Source organism: Vipera ursinii (genome assembly GCF_947247035.1).
Source record: "Vipera ursinii genome assembly, chromosome: 6".
NCBI lineage: Eukaryota > Metazoa > Chordata > Lepidosauria > Squamata > Viperidae > Vipera > Vipera ursinii.
The window spans coordinates 73,237,732-73,259,391 of NC_139515.1; the positions used below are offsets into that span (position 1 = coordinate 73,237,732).

The 21,660-nt window shown below is 36.7% G+C and overlaps 1 protein-coding gene across 7 annotated transcripts in view; it reads right to left on the minus strand.

Moving 5' to 3' along the window:
• Positions 1-501: 501 nt before the first annotated feature.
• The window catches only part of BICD1 (BICD cargo adaptor 1), a 134,486-nt gene continuing 113,327 nt past the window's right edge, over positions 502-21,660 (minus strand). For 4 of the 7 annotated variants that reach the window (XM_083365158.1, XM_083365155.1, XM_083365154.1 and 1 more), the window contains 2 exons: positions 8,963-9,038; positions 502-1,921 (listed from right to left, as the gene is read on the minus strand). In XM_083365158.1, the coding sequence (XP_083221284.1) occupies positions 1,837-1,921; positions 8,963-9,038 (161 nt within the window). In that variant the 3' untranslated portion in view covers positions 502-1,836. Of the gene's footprint in view, positions 1,922-7,494; positions 7,669-8,962; positions 9,049-21,660 lie in introns of all 7 variants that reach the window. The other 3 variants (XM_083365151.1, XM_083365157.1, XM_083365156.1) reach the window with 3 other exon arrangements.

Genomic DNA, 21,660 nt, shown 5'->3' on the forward strand with positions numbered 1-21,660 from the left:
AAGCAAGAATCTAAAACTATGTTCTTCAATCCAAGATACAGATCCCACTTCCTTTGCTCAATTCACCACCAAATGCACTTATTTTGGTCATCTGATATTCCACTCCACTAGATTTTACCAAAGGAAGGCCCTAGTCCAGTGGTGGCGAACCTATGGCACGAGTGCCAGAGGCGGCACTCAGAGCCCTCTCTGTGGGCACTCGCAACATCGCCCCAGCCTCACCTCCCCCTGTGGCCCCCCTCCTCACCAGCAGCCCCCCCGGAGAGTCACCCCTGAGCACAGCCCACGTGGAGCAGCACAGCCAAGGACATGGCAGCCGGGCAGCCAGGACAAGACTCCACCCTCATGCCCCATCGCGCACAGATGCTGCTGCTGGACCGTCTGGGCAATCTGTGGAGGCAGTGGGTGGCCCTGTGGATGGGCGGGGCCAGTGTGGGGGCAAAACAGATGGGATGGGGTGGAGCGGGGGCAGGTGGGTGGGACCGTTTTTTGGACACTTGGTCTCTAAAAGGTTCACCATCACTGCCCTAGTCTGATAATACTGGATTTGGGAGTAAAGCGAAATGCATCCTGCACTTTTCAATTATCATAAAATATAGTATGTTTACTTCAAGTTCATTTGAATTGTTTTCTTTTGTCTGGATACCAAACAGTAAAACAGAAAAAAAAGCACCAAGTCATTAACTTGCCCAGAAAAAAAAGGAAGGATCTTTAAAACAAAATGATACCCTGAAACACAAAAATAAGCACAAGGAAAGAGTTATACATATATTTTTCAATAAAACCCCCTTTCAGGCTTAATCAGATTGAAGGTATAAAGCACGGGTGTCAAACTTGCCATGTCATGTGACATGTCATGACGTGACGTATCATGACTTTTTTTGCATTGCTGGAGCTGAGGTGGGCACGGCCTCCGTATGATGCAACCAGCCTGCGGGCCGGCAGTTTGACACCCCTGATATAAAGGAACCAGCAGCTAATACAGTATTGTATAAAACAACTATGTAAACAATGCCAATGCAGCTGAGTGCTGTAGTACCAGTCAAAAGACACAGTTCAGAGAAAATCAGGCATGCCAGAATTCTGTTGAAATCAATGCAATTTAAGTGCTTCATTGTGTGCCTATTCATTTTAATTTTGGCACACCCAACTTCCTCTGCATTCCCCCCCCCCAAGTACACATTCATTTCAATGTATCTTCTACAATGTTGTGCAATAAAACAAACCAACACCGGGTTGTATTTTGCCCAAGGTGAGCTATCTCCAAATAAAATGTATACATCTTTAAATTTAAAAATAAAAACAAATCCTAACTGGGGAAAAAAACAAATCTCAATGTAAATTATCTCTATATTCCTTTTAAAAAAAGTGGAAGAAATCCATCAATGCGTCATTTCTAATAACCATATTTTTGGTGCAAATATGTCAGGAAAAAATAAAATAAAATGCTATTTAAACCTCAGAAAGAAACATGGAGTCAGTAGCTTGAGCTGAATGAGCAAAATAAGATTTGTACTGTACTTTCTTTGCTTTATTTCGGTAGGAGTCTAGGTTCCCAGCACATTAGTAGTTTTAGCCAAACAACTGGAAGGAATAAGTTTGACTTCCGTTGTGTAGTTTTGATCAGGTGATGTACACTGAGGAACCTTGAAGATTTTCAGCAGTCTGGGCACTGTGCTTTAAGCTTTTCCACATGCCTTCCTTTGTTAAGACTGTACATGGTGCAGCAACAAGGCAGTCATGCTTGATACAAACTGTTCCTTTGCTGTCAGAACTCGAATTCAGTCCATGTGGTTAGATTTCCCCCAACTCTTAAATTGCAAATGAAGCACGATGTTAAGGAGGAGGCTTAAGTAGACAGCTGACAGGGGTATATTGAGAGCTGGAATGTGGCTGTTCTTCTGGAAGAGCTACATCAGGACTGGAATGAAAAAAGCAGCTATTTAAAATACATGTCAAAGTAAGAAATGTGCAAAGAAAAAAACTGTTATCATGGAGACCAGTGACACTTTGCACCTTCATGGTATTTTAATTATTCTGCATCTACCTATAATTCTTAAATTATATGGAAGTAACCGTATGTGCACATAGAAGACAAACACCGAGCCATCAGTGCCATATTTACAATGAAACCAGAAGAAATTATATGATGTTAACTTAATTTAAACAGCCTTCTAAACCATCTTGGAATAGATGGGAAAGATGATTTAGCCCAAACATTCATAATTAGATGTTTCTAAATAAGCATTTTTATTGCTGTTGCTGTTGTAAGAATTCCAAGGAGTATCAACAATTTTGAAGTCTGTTATCCATATATTGCAATCCAGAATCATTTATGGAAAATTATGAAGTGGAAATAGCTTTATTTGAAACACCTGTTGACATATAGATTTTGGCCAGCAATCTTCAGACCCTGCTCTACACTGGAAGATTTAACATGTTCTTCACCAAATAATACAGCTGTAGCCTGTAACAATTATTTTTAGAGGAAATCAAAACACTTTAAATTAGATGTTAAAAATACAAGGATGCATGGAAATGAAATGTCTGCTTCAGATCTGTACGTATGTTATATTTCTATGCATTTTAAATTATTTGCACTATTTTGGATTTATTGGACACAGCTTTTCAGAAGGACATTTATGGGTGCAGTGATATCTTCTAGAAGCAATTGAGTCACACATTAATTTTGTTCCACAAAACTCATTGATTTCTAAGCCTAATTTTATAATTCTGAACTGTGTATCAATGGATTAGGAACTAACAGGATTGCAGAAATAGATAATTTATGTCTACAAAACTATCTTCACTACAAAGTTGAAGTGAAACAAATTCTCAGTGATTAATCCAGTGATCTGACAAATTCTCTTTTATATTTGAACAAGCCTTTTGCACCAGATCCTCTATTTAGAGCATGAGTGTCAAACTCGATGGTGTCATGTGAAGTATTGTGATGTATTGTGACTTTTTTGCCTTTGCAGAGCTGAGGTGGGCGTGGCCTGTGCATCTGGTCCGTGGGCCACCAGTTTGACACCCCTGATTTAGAGCATTTTTGGGATGCAAACTGTACGTCTGCGTTTAAAAACTTAATTTCTTTTTTTATATTACATAAAAACATCAAAATGTTAATTCTGCAACATGAAAATAATATATCTGAAGTATTGGTTGGTATACTTTTGTGGAACTATTTTTTCTCTTCTTTGTCTTTCCTTTTTTCTTTCTCACTTACATAGTAAAAACAATACAAATGGACCTATTGCAGCAAAACTTGCTTCAAGGAACTCTAACCATTAGAAAAAACAGTTGACATCATGGATCACACCATTTTAAGACTCAGGTGAAGAACCCCCAAGCTGTATGTGACCCTTGTTTCTTCACAAGGCAACCCCTGCCCATTCTTTTTCCATAATTAGTCCATCACTGAAGGAAGGAAATAGTTTGCTGCTTTTCAGTAGCTAATATCAATAGGGAACTAGCAGTCTGGGGCACACTCCCACTGACTTAATATTTTTAAAGCACAAACATGACAATTAGCAGAGCTAAAATTAACATGCCATAAAGTTGCAAGTTTAAAGGAATAGAGAAAAAAAATAAACATGTATTAATGTAACAGTTTGCTTTTGTCCAAATGAGAAAGGATGATCTAATGGCACTTTAAAATCAAACAAATGAAGATAAAAAATTTAGGATAGTTATCAAGAACAACATAAAACCAGTTAACAATTTTACAGTACAAAATAAGTATCTTTACAAATTGCTTCAGATTGCATCTTCTAATTTTTCCTGACTTACTTTTTCGTTCCATCACAACCATGTGATGTGCAGAAATATGGCTTTCTCAGATACAGATATACAGTGTTACAGAATGGAATTACAGCAATGAAATATCTGTTAATAGTTAATATTTTAGCTGAGGCCTGCTTGGTGAGTGACTCCAGAGCAGTTAGCTATCTTGCCCAACAACTAAAAGAGGCTCTGTCCATTCCTTATGGAACCAAAAGTTATTTTGATGGAACATACAGTCTTCTCTCAGTAGGTCATATCATATCCAAGGTAGGCTAAAGAACTTATTTTGTAGTTCCTTAAAATATTTTGAAAAAATATATTGAAATATAAACAGAACAGCTAAAAAGCCACATAAAACCAGGCACCATATAAATACAACGCCTAGAAAAGCCCAGCGCACGCATTCTGGAGAGAGAGAAGTTTCCTGAGGATGGGCTTGGAAGAATAAACCTTTTTTTTTGTGGCTGACTCAGATTGAATCCTATATAACAGCTAAGATTCTGGAAGTTTAATTATGGAATATAGTCATATAACTATTGTGCAGATAAAAATATAAAGGATTTGCCAAACAATAGGATGCCTTACAATCTACTGTTTTGAAATTCTCAAATGAGACTGCAGTTCAATATCATGCCTAGAGTTCTATCAGTTAGATAAATATCCATGTAAATTTGTTTCATAAATAAATACATTTTTGAAGCAGCAGTATTGTCCAGGTTTGGAGCAATAAGCTTCCCTGAGCATTCATGTAGGAAAACTGCAGGAAATAGCTCATGCTAGAAAGTCACATTTCAAAGCAAAATAAATCCTTTGAAGTATTTTAGAACTTTCCACATATGAGAAGACCTGAAAAACATCAGGTTAGGGACAGATCATAATGGGGAAAAATCTAACTATGTGGTCTCCAAGAGTCAACGATAACTTAATGGGACATAATCAATTCCATTTACGGCATGGTCTACATAAGCATGGAAATAGTTAGAGACTCTATCCACAAAGTATCTCCTATCCCATCATTAAACAAGAACATTGTGCAACATAATCTGGCTTACTACAAAGATAAGGAAAGGAATGCTTTAGTCCAATTCCCCTCAAGGATTATGATAAAGCCACTTTATCTTAGTATTTCTAAACAAGATTTCCAACTCATTAAGTAGAGAGCATACACATATCATTTTTGCTGCATCTTTGCAAACAATTTCATAAAATGAGTAAACAATAAAATGTTTAACTAGTACTGCACCCTGAAGTTGTACCTAATTGTATCATTTATTGACAGTTAAAAAAAACATACAATCGGGCCGGGGAGAAAACACTAGAAGATAATTCTCCATATAATATTTCTCAACCAATGCATTCCAGATGCTTTGAATTTCTAGGTAAAAATTAGAATGGTGTTCAGAAATAAATCCAAGAGAGTGGATAACAATAGACTGAAGAAGATTGCTGTGTAGCTCATCTAAACACCATATTCTTATTTTTTTTACTTTTATTTGAATTAATAAATAAGAATAAAGATAGTCACTGAATTTTTAGATTGCAAAATTTGCGGTTTTTCTGATTCGCTGATTAGATAGCTGGAAATAGAGGAAAGCAATGCCTATTTCCCATCCTGACATAATGATTTTTTTATTTTAATCCTGCTCTGCAATACTTTCCCAGGTGACTTTTCCAGCTTCAGTTTGAAGAGGAACCCACCATCTTTCTGTCACTGGTTCCATATTATTAGGATTTTTTTTCTTAACATTCAGCTAGAATCCATTTTTCTATATCACCACTGTTCCTTGTTTGAGTGTGTGCAATTATGTTTGCTGTTGTGCATTCATTTCCTTGGGCACCATTGTAATTCTCCTAGCAAGCTCTGCCAAACAAAATGAGTTTGTTGCAACTGCAGTGTTTAATTGATGTGTGTGTGTGAGAGAGAGAGGGTGAGGGAGGGAGAGAATTTGTTATGATTTGTTAACAGAATGTTTAACAAAGTAATTATTCTTGCTGATAGGAAAAAATGTTTGTGACTCAGGATTCAACTGTGGGGTCCTTGGTGCTCTCTTAGCTTGGTGGTTTTCTTGAAGACCTTTCATTACCAAACTAGATAACATCATCAGTGCATTGTTTTTAATTTAACTGTTATAAAAATGGATAAAGCAGTGAAGGTCACTGAGGACAGTGTCTATTGTCTCATGTTCCTGCATATCTAAAATAAAGACTGGAGATATATTTTTTTCTGGCATGAAGTCACTTCTTAAGATTAATGATGGGTGGGAACTAATGGACTGGACTTTGCCTTCCTTCCCTTTTGGTCTTTTGTCAACAGGAACAGATCATTCTAACTTCTGTTATCATACAAAGACTGCATATGACCCCAGTGGTCAAGATTGGTGAATCCTGATCTAACACTGAGACAGGTTAATGCATCTGTATTCCTTTCAAACCAACCATTTCAACTATGTCTGGCAGGTAAACTACACAACTCTCAATGAATTTCAAGGAGCTCTGTCTCATGCATCTATCAGGCAAAAGGATGATATGTTACCCAAAAATTATTCAGCCCAGATAGTAGGCTCAGTGTGAATTCAGTACACCAGAGAGTAGCTAAATCAGCTACTTGGCAACTTTAAGACTTGTAGACTTCAACTCCCAGAATTCCTCAGCCACAAGTTCTTAAAAGTTGCCAAGTTTGGAGACCCCTGACCTAAATAGACAGGGCCTGATAGTACAGGTGGCTGAAGGCACAATTAATTGCTTATTATAGCGACACAATACGCTAGATGATACAAAATAACGGGACTGTATCTTGCATGTAGATGGGGCTTGGAATTTAAGGCTTTGTAGAGTTCAGGTTTTCTTTAAATAAAACAAATGTTAATCCCATTTTAAGCTTGGCTTGTGGCTCACCCGTCTTCCCCATTTCAAAGCTGACATGCAACTGGATTTCAGTGGTGCATCTGTCTGAGGCTTTGGGAAGCACAAAAAGGCCCTTTCATCTTCCACTTCAGTTCTAGTGATATAGCAATAATCCATTTAAATGTCATGCTCAGATCTAGGTGTGCCCACACATTTAAAGCAGTCACCAGGAGTCCAGTTCCAGTTAAAATTATAGCCCAGAGGGAATAAAAGCAATTGGATTAATCTTTTCATCCCATTTTGTTTGGGAACAAACAAGCCCTTGAGAGTTTGTTTATTTTGGCCAGGGCAACAGGAAAAGCCAGCATCCCTTCTCATGGTGCAATCCCTACCCGGCTCTTTCCACATTTGCTTCATGTTGTGCAAATAGGAATCTGCCTAATACCATCTCAGACTGGTCCGTCAATCTAAACCATACCTGTTCTGACTCTCAGTGGCTTTTTACGATTCCACAAGCTCAGTCCTGTCTGGAGAGGCCAAGCATAGAACTTAGAGCTTTCTCACCCACAGCATGTCAAGGGGTCCTTGGTGCTCTCTGAGCTTTGTTGGGTTTTTTGCAGATGTTTCATTACCCAAACTAGGCAATATCATCAGTGCTGGTGATGTTACTTAGCTTGGGTAGTGAAAGGTCTGCAAAGAAACAACCAAGCTCAGAGAGCACCAAGACCCCTCATTTCAATCCTGAGCTACAAATATTCTCCTTTATTGGCACAGCATCTCCTTTCCCACTCTTACAGTGCTTCCTATAAAGGAAAAAGGAGGTATATCCGATCTTCAAGATGCTGTAAGACAGAAGCCCCCAACCTTTTGGGCACTAGGGACCGGTTCCGTGGAGAAAGATTTTTCCATGTACTGGAGAGGGAGAGGTTTTGTGTGCTGCCTGCATCCCACGGATGGGGCTTTGCTTGTTTCTGCGGACTGGTTGCTGGCATGCTGCGGACTGGTACCTGTCCACGGCCCGGAGGTTGGGGACCCCTGCTGTAAGACACAACCAGAGGCAACACAAGAAGCTGATCAGAGTGGTATGTTTATTGCCTATTGATAGGAATCTCACCAGACAAATGCACTTTAAACAGAACTTCTAGATAAACCCTGCAAAGCTTTGGGAGGATCACCTTTCAGCCATTTTCCTCCAGTGATTCAAGGCTAGCCAACAGTTTTACTCCTCCCCTCAACTCAGCTCCAGAATGTACCACAGATGCTACTTAAATAGCTTCCTAAATTAAACATTTAATGGTCTAATCCTGTGTTGTTTTCAACTTTGGCCATGTTCAGATCTGTGGACTTCAACTCCCAAAATTCTCTCCAGGCAGCCATGCTGAGGAATTCTGGGAGTTGAAATCCACCTATCTGAAAATGGTTAAGGTTGAGAAAGACAGATCTAATCCTTGTATATTCCTATTTGCTTACACAGCAGTGCTATTTTCTTTTAAAACGCAGACATTTTTGCCTCGGCTTCACAGGTAGTCCTCAATTTGCAACCATTCATTTAGCAGCCGCTCAAAGTTACCAAGGCACTGAAAAAAGTGACTGATGACTGGTCTTCACATTTATGACTGTTGCAACATCCCCACAATTATGTGATCAAAATTCGGGTGCTTGGCAACCTGTATGTATTATTTACAACAGCTGCAGCATTCTGGGATTATGTGATCATCATCTGAGACCTTCCCTGTTGGCTACTGATAAGTAAAGTCACTTGGGGAATCCAGATTCACTTAAAAAAAGCTCATAAAATAGGGTGCAAATCACTTAGCAATCACCTTGCTTAGCAACAGAAATTTTGGTCCCAATTTGATCATAAATTGAAGACTACCTATAATCTGTTTGCTACCCACAGATTCGTAGACTTAACATCTTTGTTTTTGGTAGTCTGCATGTGAATATTGTAGTGGTGCAGGCAAGTCTCCAAAAGAAATGGCTTAAGTTTTGCAATTTTATCTATTGTCCAGTGATATTACCTTCTTTAAGCATGATGTGTTAATACATATTGTTGCATGATCCCTGCAGTCATGCAGGTATGATTAACTGCTTGGACACCACACCACAAGTCATCTTTCCACATCAATTACAAAACTTTAAATTTGATTCATTTTAATTTGCTTTTTCTGTTGGTTTGTTTTAAGGGTCTGCCAAACATACTGATAGCAGCCAGTTGGAAGACAGAGTAGAGATTAATGTTGGGAGTAATAGATGCAGGGGTGATGAGAATCCCTACATAGCATGCAGAGAAAGCCAAAAGGTGAAGAAATGAGATTTAGCAGAACATTACCTGACAGTCTGGCAGCGTTGCCTCCTGGTTAGTTGTGAGCCGTGTGGCGGTAGTGAGGCAGCAGGCTGCTGACAATCTACAAGAGACTGATAAATTAGGCATATATACAAAGAGATGACACAAAAGGTTAGTAAGTAATAAACACACAAGGCAGGTGGTAGAAGAGATTTAGTGAGGAATGCATGCTCTATTTACAAGTCAAGAGGGTTAGTCGGTTAAAGCATTGATAAATGCTGACAGAAACACTCAACTGTTTCAAACAGAAGTCTTATTTTAAAGGTATCCCTGAGGTGCTCTAAGTTAACAGCCTGAGTTAACGTTGGGCAGTTTCAAAGTGTATTCTCAAAGATCGCTTGCTAATCTAAGTGGTATTTACTATTGCCCTACTAAGTTGTCATCCTCTGTGGTTCTCGGATTGGTATAGGATGCAGAAGGGAAAGAAGATTGATCCTTGACTACAATCAACTGGGTTAATTTCTAAACCTTAGTTTAGAAATTGGCTTTGCTTCTTTCATTGCAAAATCTAGTAAAAAAAATTGCTACACTTGAATTGAAAAAACATGAAATCATTTATATTAGGTGCAAAGGGACTGTGATTGATTTCAACTGTACTTGAATCAGGCTATCAATAAATAGATTTCTTCCAAGTTCCTAATCAATATCTAAATTAGCCATAAACATAATTTTTTGTTTGGTGTTAAGTAATCTGAACACTGTCAAATTCTATAAAGGTCTACACTGCCCTCCTATGGCATATATATGGTATGACTGTTAAAGCAAATTACAATAGTAAAATAGGACTGTAGTGGTGTATTTAATGACCTTGAGAAGGAAAGTGCTACATTTCACAATACTATTTCACCAACACAACTGTAAAATGTTGAGTAATGCTCTGAGAAAAGTCATTTATATTTCAGATTTGTAACTGTATTTATAATTATATACTGATGCCTGGAAAAAAAATCATGGCACATGATAAAAAAAATGATAAAAATGTTTCATCATCTGAACTCAGTATTCAGTTAAAGAACTTGGAAATGGGAGAATTTCCCTCAGGAAAAAATCTTGTTGATTATTTTAAAAAGTGTAATTGCATTCAAGAATTTAGATGGATGTGTTCAACCACCTTTATCTCACTAGGTTCAAGAGCAGTTGGAGAATAACCTACATGGAGTACAAAAGGCAATTTATTTATTATTTTTATTTCTACTTTTTTAAAAAAAAGCAGGATTTAAAAGAAACCTCTAGTGTTTTAGAAAAAATATAAATAGTGGTGTTTTATATATAAGGACTCTAAGTGATGGGAGAAGGTTTTCAGAAAGAATTTCAGTTATTTTAGAATATTCTTATAGTTTGATTGCTGGAAGATTATTTGAATTTGTAAATTGAATTTTTATATAAATGGTGAATTTATATATATTTTTGTTTGGTATTAAGTAATCTGAACACTGTCAAATTATATATATAAAACCAATAATAATATATTAATACATATTAAAGACAAAGCAGTGGAATTCTTACATTTTCATAATGTCAGGGATCATCTCTAAAGTTATGGGGGAGGGGTTGTTTTCAATGGAGCTGAAGTTATTTTGAAACCTATGAATAAGCATCAACCTGCCTCTTGGCAGGTTGGAACCTAGATTCCAGCTGTCAAATAAGGAAAAAATGACATAAGAACATAAAAGGGCTTAACAAGAGCTAGGAGAGCCTTCGCACAACTTCATGTTGTGTGCCAGTTGTGCTGTTTCTTGGATCGTGAGGCCCTGTGCACAATCACTCATGCCCTAGTCATTTCCTGGCTGAATTACTGCAACACACTACCTGGGGGTGCTCTTAATTCAGAGATGAGATCTGCTAAACCTCCCCCCCCCCCCGGCACTCTGGAACAGCCTAAAACATGGCTATGCTGTTTAGCCTAGGGTCCCAATAGAGGTATGCTACATGGGGGTGGGGGGGATGACAGGTGAATATGCTTATCCAGGCTGCCCATCTTCTTGGTTCTTCACTTTTAATCTTTTTATTCTGTTTTTTTAAAGAACTTTTTACTTTTTATTATTTTGTAAGCCACCCAGAGTTGCTGAACTAGTGAGATAGAAGGTCTATACATTTAACAAATAAATAAATAAACGTATGGATCTTCTTGGTTCTTCACTTTTAATCTTTTTCTGTTTTTTTAAAGAACTTTTTACTTTTTATTATTTTGTAAACCACCCAGAGTTGCTGAACTAGTGAGATAGGTGGTCTATAAATTTAATAAATAAATAAACGTATGGACCTCTTCTTGTAAGAATCTATCACTTATAAACTTCTTTGACAGTTCTCTGTTTCTTTAGCTTTGGTTCAGTATAATTTGAATCCATTTCCACCCTCCCACAAACCATAGCAAAGGCACTTATACATACAAAAAGCATTAAAACTTGCCTCCACAGATTATTATCTCATTGCCTGAAAGATGGGCGTCTATATTTCTGCTGTCAGCAAAGCTAAAGTTTTACATTCTGAGTAATTTTCTAGCTACTTCATACTGGCCCAATTTGTAGAATCGAAATATAATGAATTGGACTATGTACTTGTGTTTAATAAGCATTTGTGTGTGTGTGTGTACAATTTGAGGTGTGCAATTTAAATATGCTTATATATAATTTATGTGTGTGTGTCTTTGTGATAGGTGTGTAATTTGTGTTTGTGTGTGTGTGTGCATGTGTGTATATAATTTAAAGATGTTCCTAATTTTACCAGCAGCTTCATCCAATTCATCCTTTCATTTTTGTGGATTGACACACTGGACAAAATATGTGATATATTTAGTTTTGGCTTATTGTGATAAGTTCTAAACTAAGTCTTAGTGCAATATGGGAACCCAGTGAGTATATGCATGATTTTATAAACTGAGTTCACACATATGTGATACATACATACATATGTGGTTCACACAACATGCAAAACTAAAGTCAGAAAAACTATATTACAGTATGTTGTGCAAACCAGCTTAAATCTTAAATCTTTTACCTGACATTTCATCCACATCAAGGTCTCAAGGTGGCTCTGGGGGATAACCAAGGAATCACTCCATACATATGTTGACAGATAGCTCCATAGTACATCAAATACTTTGGATTGCCTTCTGACCTTCAGCCTGACGTGCATTTGTCAAGTGGCAAGTGTTTTTAGGAGTTTATCTTCTCTGCCTGTTTTTCATATGAAAGTATGAATCTGAAGAAATGTAAATGAGCCATAACTATTTGCTGAATATTTATTTGTTCAGTCTAACCAGCATGGCAGCAACGTTCCTTAACTTTAACAGTAAGGATCAGGGAATAGCACACGCCATGTTCCATTGTGGCCATGCTAAGAGACTAAAGGAAAATAAATAAAGGTTATTCTTTTATAAATTGTATCAAATGTAACACTAAGATGTGAGGCTATCTATTTCCTGCTCAGACAGAGAACTCACAAATGGTAATCAGCAAGGACTTGCTAAAAGCTTCCGAGAGACAAGAACATAGGCCCAAGGTGGAAATTACAACCAAGGTGGAAATTACAAGTAAACGAGATAAGATCTAGATAAGATCATAAGGGATAGATGGAAATGGTCAGAAGGACCCTTTTAGAAATAGGAAACAACTTCAAAGAATGACTTAAGCTTCTTAGGAATGGCGTGTATCGTGAAAGAGTATAAAATGCCTACTTTGAAACTTGCTCAAGGCGCTCTTTGAACCCAATCCAATTTGGGAAGGGTCTAAGAGGCCGCGTTTGCAAACACTTTCTTTATTATTTTCTTTATTATTTTCAATTTTCTTTTCAATAAATCTTTGCCTTTGTTAACCAGACTTGTCTTCGAGTTCTGAGTATGAGATTTTGGGTTTTTAAATCTCACAAGACCATTTTCTTTCTGTTTCTCCCACATTTGCCTTTTATCCTTTTTCCCAATAATTCTACTTCTTCATTAGAAAGGATGGAAATGCCACTATGTTCTTCTTGTGAACTGACTCCAAGAGTTTTTGTTTTCCTAAGATGTGGATTGGGGTGGGTCCTGACAATATGCAAGGATCACAGCAGAAGAAAAAAGACCGAGATGAGTAGGTACAAAATCCTTTCTCAGAACAAGTCAGAGTTCCTTTCTGAATTATATCTATTTTCTTTTACAGAGAGAAGAGGCAGACTGTGATGACATTAGCAATGTTTTAACACTTAGCTCAATTATGTTGGAAGTCATTACATGACTTAATAATGCTATTCAAAGAAAATATGTTGAAGCACATTCTGTGAAACATTGTATTTTCACATTTGCTTCATTTCCATTCCTAACACAGAGAGTGCTAGCCTATATAGTTGGATGTCAAGATCAGGTTGCACAACCCACTAAATCATAATATATTAAGGCCACATGTGATGTACAAACACAAGAAACACTTTATGTTTACAACAAAAGACTGCACTGTGTCTTTTTCATCTCATCATCTAACTAGTTTGTTTATCATCAGTCTTCACTTGACATGGAAGGATAAGTAGGATATTCTACTTATCTTTCTATTTTTGTTTGTTGGTGAGAGTTAAGATCTTAACCTTCTAGAAGTCCCTGAGGATGCTAATTTTAATGTTTTATGAACAGTTGATACGGTCTCTCCTGTTTCTTGATAGACCTAGCAATGGTCTCCTCAGTTTCTTGCCTAAAATATCAAGTCATACTAAACCAAAAATCCATCTAATCCAACATCTTCAGTTGCTCTGTGAGGTGAGCAGTTTCTAAATTTAATAAAGAAACAAAGAAGCAAATAAATAAAATCCTGAGTATTGGCCAACACTGCGAAACTCCATTAACAGCAATTGCCAGAATAGTTGCCACGAATCTTTATCACTAATAGCAATAGCACTTAGAATTATATATTACTTCAAAGTGCTTTACAGCCCTCTCTAAGCGATTTACAGGATCAGCATATTGCCCCCAACAATTCGAGTTCTCATTTTACCGACCTCAGAAGGATGGAAGGCTGAGTCCAGTTTAATAAGAGTACAGTTTAATCTGGAGCATATTGAGTCAGAGTTATACTGTTTGGAGCAGCAAATAAGGTTTAATAATAAATAAAATTATTTAAATGTGATAACTAAGAAAACTAATTAGAGTTTTTCCACCTGGACATGTAAGGAATTAGACCAGATGGAGCCAGGAAGACTGATTTGGCAAAGATATTTACACACTACTGTGTGCCGCTGAAAATATCTCTTGCTCCAGCGACTACTCACCAATGTCCTGAAAACTGTGATGCAAATCAAAACTTTCTACCATTGATGTTGAGGTACCAATAGAATCCATAACACATTGGTTCTCAAATTTTGTTTGCTATCAACATGAATTAAACTGTTCTTGTTCCAAATATATAAGTAAATAATGTATATATAACAATATATCATTTGAAGTTGTCCATATCTCTGTTTTGCCATAAATGTGGAGATTTAAACTATGAGGATTGTGTTAAAATCTGTTTAACAGATTTTAAAGAATATTCACTTGTGGAACAAATATCAGAATAAGACTACAGCATATTATTTGTGCCTCATTACCAATTTGCTTTCAGATCTCAACAATCTCATAAGGAATATATCTATTTGTTGTTACTCCATGGGGAAAAACAATCACCTAATCTTCATTTATAAATCACAGTAAAAAGTGAGATCACATTCTGCCAATGCTTTTTATAATAACATAGATGTGCATATTATTAGCATATTAGAACATGTTTAAAATCTAGGGTGAGTTTGGGTTAACTATCTCAAGTAGATTTGGGACAAGCAAAATAATTTTTCATGTATACATATCAGACCTCAAGATGTGGAAATTTTCATTGATTTAGCTAACTTTAAAAAGGGCATTAAACACATCATGCAATTTTTAAATAGAATTTCCATAATCAAAGACATTATACCATTGAATTAGGCCCTAGAATTTAAAGAATGAAGAAGACTTTTGCCTTCACAACCTACTTGTAAGCATCACCATGGACTTCTTGAAGACCTTTGTCTCTGTCTTACCATTGTAGGAAAAGGGGTCCTTAACATTAACAAACACATCTTTCTGAGTCTTGGATTTTGCACTGTAAATTCTAGTAAAATGGGAGGGCATCATGTGAGAGACTGTAGAACAACTGACATTCTGACTTGCTCAGAAGCAAGAAAACAAGCATTCAGCTCTTACACTTAATATACACAAATGTTCTTCTGTTACAATTAAATGATATCATAGACCAGTGTTTCTCAACCTTCGCTACTTCAAAATATGTGGATTTCAATTCCCATGCTGGCTGAGGAATTCTGGGAGCTAAAGTCATGCATCTTGAAGTTGTTAAAATTGAGAAACACTATAATAGATTAAACAACATATATGTTGACACTGAGTACAGAGTATAACCATGGGATTCTACATTTAATTTTTTTTAATACTGAAATTTTCTGCAGAAATACGATTTTAGTCATTCCTCACTAAATCAGCTGAAAGATTAGCCAGCAGGTTAGTGAAGTAGCAGACACAGACAGACAGAAAAAGTAACATTTTTCCTTTCTTTCCTTCAGAAATAATAATGGGCAACACTTAAATGAATGTACTGTACCTCCTCATTTAAATACATAGCACATAAATTCAAGATTCAACAGGAAAAAAAAACTTTCAAGATATCATTTTGCAGAACATAACTCTGAAGAAAGAGGTAGCTTACTGCTCGTTTACTATATTTTTTTACAATCTCTATGGGCCAAAATGTAAAGGTAAGTCCAAAATTGTTCCCTTAATGAACTCAATAGTATAGGTGTAGGCAATCTTTAGATGATGGAATGGGGGTAGTCATTCCAAGAGGGTGGGGCAGCATTTTCCAGAGGGGAGGATTTTGAGGGGAGCTTCTCTCTGAATTTTTCGAACTACATTCATCTTATCTCAGCTTTGGAATAGTACTCAAAATGGCGGGAAGTTCTGCAAAATTACCATAACTGTGGACACAATACAACTAAGTGATATAGTAATAATTTACAACAAAAACATCTAGATAGTTAAAAAGAGAGAGTTCATTCATTGTGCAACTCTTGCTGCAGTGGCCAAACGGATCACCATTCAAATGTGAGCACAATTTCAGAAATGAATGTAAATCTGCTTAATGCAGACTAAACACTTTCTATCAAATTGCAATTTGTTTTAATGAACCCATTTCAATTTTTAAAACTACATGGTGCGGAAACCTGACATTTCATGGCAAGGTAGAGAGGGTCTGCAAGGAAGATTGGAATCAATATGTTACAGGTGCAATCAATGTTGCAGTGCACATAGAGTTACTCTGTAGGAACAAAGGAATAAGTAGAATACTTTTAGATAAGGAAATATTCCTAGAGAGTAGTAAATTTAGTAAGCTGGAAAATATATGACTGACATAGTGGCCTATCAACTGGACCCAAGGAGAAGGGACTCTGGGGCTGGAAAAAATCGTACTTAAACTGCTCAGATCTGTAACTAGGTGTGGTCTCTTGATTGAAGCTCAGAGTTCCACTAGCCTTTGCAAATGCTTTGTTAATAAAAACTTTGTCATCACGAATAATTTTAGTGTGAGCCTTTTTTCTCACATCAGGGGACAATTAGGATTTCTCCCAGACAATCATGCCTCTCAGATCCATTTCATTCTTCTTTTTCTATACTCACTCACAACCTCCAATACAGGAATGGGCAACTATGGTCCCTTTGTTACCTGTGGATTTCAACTCCCAGAATTCCTGAGCCAGCCATGTTGATTCAGGAATTCTGGGAGTTGATGTCTTGTAAAAGAGCCATAGCTATCCACCATTGAACTGCCTAACTGCTGCATTCATGCTCATTGGTCCATATTGACCAATTCTGGGGTCCACAGTTTTCCCCCCAAGTTTACATTTACATTTACACCAATTTCTGGATTCCACAGGTCCTGTTTTAGCACTATATCTACTAGCCATTTATATAGCAATTATATCAATTTCCCAGATTTGAGAAAAAGCACAGCTCCACAAAGCTTTTTATCTGTCATTTGTGAACTTTCCATACAAGATTAAAAAAGGTATGGTTATTTTCTGCCTGTAAAGATGGGTACAATTGGCAATTAGACTATTTTGTATCTGCTACATTTCTAGGATGAAAAAGAAAGAGAGCAACCAAATCTTAAGTATTCCCATGTGAAACTGTTTTTCTGATGGATACATCTACATCCTCAAATTAATAACCCAATAAGATTTGCTCAAATAGGGTTAAGAAACAACAGGCTACACATAAAGCTCTCATTAAGCCTTCCAGGAAAAAAGTTCTAAATATATGCATGGACATCTTTTTTTAAAAAAAAATTGTTCTTGTTAAAGAATATCTATACTTTCTTCTTTTTGTCATGGTTTCACGCACTTTGTTTTTCATTCTTTGAGGATGTCAACTGTTTTATTTGCTGGTCTGTGACCATAATGTATATCATCACAAAATGTTCATTTCTGGAATTCCTAAAAGATTTCAATAAATATTTAAGAAAGTGTGGATATAGTGCAACAGCAGTTTTATGCAAAATGATTTATAAGTCAAAGGCTTCTTTGTTTTGGTTGAAATCACCACAATTAGGAACATCATGCACTTTGCCACATGCAAGGTAAAAAGATCTGAAGAAAATACGTGAGAAAATAACTTGTGGTATCACAAATGCTTACATCATGTTTCTTAGAATGGAATGTAAATTCTCAGACTTGACTAAAGGACACAAAAATATAGAAAACAGCTCAAAGCAGTGGCACCAAGAGGTAAAGTATGATTAATTAGTTGGTTTGCTAAATAGATTAAATCAAATAATATCCTTGAATTCCTTCCCCTTCCCTTGAGGGGAAATTATTTCCAGATTTGAAATAGGATTCGCATAAAATTGTACCACCTCTGGAATGATTCTGTGCATATACAATGCTCACTGAATTAGTTCAGTGCATATTATCCAAACGTGGTTGATCTAAAATAAGGATGAACAGACACTGGTAAAGGATATATTAAACCAAAAACAGAGAATCATGGACACAAAAGAATACTTTAAGAAAATGGAAGTAGGTTTGATAAGGAATACTGTTTTTCATTTCCCAGCAGAATTAACTAATTGCCTAAATACAGAATGCAGAAGTTTTTAGACTTCCTACTCATCCACTTTGGTGAATTCCATGTGCAAATAAGGTTCTCTACTTTTATCTGAGGCCTCATTCATTTCACTTTTTTTTCTGTATACAGGTAGTCCTCAATTTACAGCAGTTCATTTAGCGACTATTCAAAGTGAAAAAAGTGACTTTTGGCCATTTTTCACACTTATAACCATTGCAACATTCCCATGGTCACATGATCAAAATTCAGATCCTTGCAACTGACTCATATTTATGATGGTTACAGTGTCCTGCAGTCATGTGATCCGCTTTTGCAAACTTCTGACAAGCAAAATCAATGCAGAAGCCAGATTCACTTAACCACCGTGTTACTAATATACCAAGTGCAGTGATTCACTTAACAACTGTGGCAAATAAAGTTGTGAAAGGGGGCAAAACTCACTTAACAAATGTTTCACTTAGCAACAGAAATTTTGGGCTCAATTGTGGTCGTACGTCAAGGACTATCTGTAGTGAATGGGGCATACATAAGCCATAAATCACATTCACGTTAGCTTGCAAATATCAACCAGGATGGCTTTATAATGTCTTCTTGTTTGAACTATATAGTGCAATCCCTTTTCACATGTTCTAATCTCAATGTACACATGTTGTACTTTGACAATAAAGGTTTATTATTTCTGAAATTCAGCCTTTCTTAGCTATAATTATGACTGCCAGAACATTATTATGATGATAGACAGGGGCAGCTGCAACAAGAGAAAGGACCGGGGAGTTCATTCTTGCATTCTTGATAAAACACAAGCTGTGAATTTTTCCCTTGAATAATCAAGCTCTGTTAAAACAATTGTCCAGCTATTGTTTGAAATGCATACATAAATCCAAGCTGCATGTGAAAATACTGAACATATGGCAGGTCTGTGGGAGAGTTGGCTGCCTTCAAATGAATTGCTTTTTGTTGTTTTCCATGGCCAGGACTGGAGTTATGAAAACTGCATAGCCAGTGAGAGCAGTTTTGTTGTCCCATCTTCTCATTAACTAGAATAACAAGTATTTTACTACATAGCTCCAGAATTACTGTAGATCTTTGCCTATGTTAGGGGACAGGTCTGCCACAAAATGGTATGCAAATTGTGCATCATACAAGGGTACCTACCACATGATTGGTGGCACCAGTTGCCTTTTTAAAAACAAAAATATCAAAAGCTAAATGGTACAGTTATATAAAAAGAGAAGAAGGACCTGGAAGGGGACTTTTAAACTGTTTTTTTTATTTTAGATGTTTTAAAACTTGGGCGGCCTGGGAGAGGACACAAAATGGAATTCTACACAATGGTGCCTTGTATGTCAGCAGTGGGTCTAGTTAAGGATATGAAGGAGGTTCCTCTGTATCATGTATAAATGATATATTAGATCAGGGGTCCACAAACTGGTACCAGTCCACAGCATGCCAGCAACCGGTCCGCACAAACAAGCAAAGCCCCATCCGTGGGATGCAGGCAGCACACAAAACCACGGACTCTCCGGTCCGTGGAAAAACCTCTCTCCACAGAACCGGTCCCTGGTGTCCAGAAGGTTGGGGACCTCTGCATTAGATGTTTTCTTGAACATATACTGTATATTACAATATATATGGGTCCACCTTTATCATTCCTGCCATAGGTCTCCTCTCTATAGCTTTGTGAGGAAGTTGATAATTAGGGATGCCTTGAATATGCATTTGGTGCTACCTAAAATAAATACCAGTTCAAAATGTTAAGTAGGTTAGCAGTGATCAGGCTGGCTAAATCATTACCTTCAAAGGGGTAATAATTGGGAGGTTAGCTTAGCAATGGTCATTCAAGGGCCATAAAAAGGGGAAAAAACTTGAATTAAAAAAACCATAGAATTAAAGCCTTCAGAATATTGATTATTTCTGAATAAAGAATAAAGGGAATGAATGCATCAAGTTGTAATGGAAAATAGAATTCAAAGAAGGGATAAACAGAGGAGATGGGAAGAATTCGGAAGGAGATGAAGGAAGCCTGTACCAGTCTTTTTTAATGCCCCCCCCTTCCTCTTTTTTGCCTGAGTCTGGCCTTTGTCATCAATTAGAGGTCAATAGCCATAAAATGAAATATCTGGCTGACTGTGCAACAAACCATAATAATGTCTTAATTTATTTTAATTAAAAGGATATAGAAGTTAATCTGGATTTCTAGGTAGCATGGACAAGGCTTGACTGATTTTTGTGAGTGAGTTAATTCTTTTAATAATTTGTTCTAGACACTGGGTGGCAGCTTAACCCAACTGTTTGGAAGCAACTTTAAACAATGTCTGGATGGAAGAAAACCTGTCCCATATGTAAAGGATAATATAATGAGATCATAAATTGTTATCGTTGGAGTTTTCTGATTGTGGGACTTGAGGAAGTATGAATCCAGTCATAACAGTATGTAGCTACCATAAGTCTCTAAGCCAATTTATAGCATGGCTTGGTTCAGAAACCTTATCTGCTAACACATTCTATTCTGGAATGCTTGTCAAATGTAGTATTGAAATGAAGGGGCAACATTTGAGTTTCTTTCCAGATGGATGGTTTGCTGGCAATTGTTAGATTACTTATTCTAATTCAGTCCCCCTTAATATGTATGAAATACCAGTATTTGTTTAAGTATCAGAAAAAAATCACTGGCAATTTTCTAATAACTTTTTGCTTTGTATCATCTTCTTTGGAACAATTCTTCATCTCCCTTATAAACACTCATGGAAAAAGAGCTTAGTTTATTTCAAGTAAATGTAAAGTGATTCAATACTGATTTTATTTCCAAAAGTTATCTTAAATTTTGAAAAACTTTACAAACATTGTGTTATTTCATCCTGATGTAATTCATACAATTAAAACCTCTAGAAATAGCCCTTTCAGATGAAAGATTTAAAGCCATCAGAGGATCAAAATACCAGGTGGCATAGATGAATTACCTTCATCCATCTTTATGATTGATAATTTTTTTTTTCATATTCATCCACAAAGCTCCTAATCTGCTGGCCCATAAAAACCTTAATATGGTATGATCACATCTAATGATCAGAAAATGATGACAATACTACTAGTAATTTTAATAATAATAAAACTGTTCAAAAAACATTCCTCTTAAGTCAATCAGACATGATTAATGGTTGCAGATGGCAAAACCATATGCTGTTAGACTAACATAAAAGTGATTATGTCAGAAAACAGACTAGTTAGCAAGATAAGAAGATAAAGATTGCATATTCCAGGTACCAAAAGAATAACATGATTTTTTAATACACTTGAGCAAGTTAGCCATTTTTAGTAATGCTACTTTATTTTTATTTTTTTTATTTTAATGACCTTGTAATCCCTTGTACCGGTATGGAATCAGGGCAACTGAAGAGAGCTTGAGAATTAACTAGCCAGATGCCCTTCCTGACATTTGCGCAGAGTTCAGAGCAGATAATTACTCACTGCACCCAGAAAGAAATATCTGCTGCTGCCTAGGATCAAACTCACGCCCCCCTGATTATGAGGCGAGAATTCTACCTCTAGGCCACCATGCCACTGAGTAATG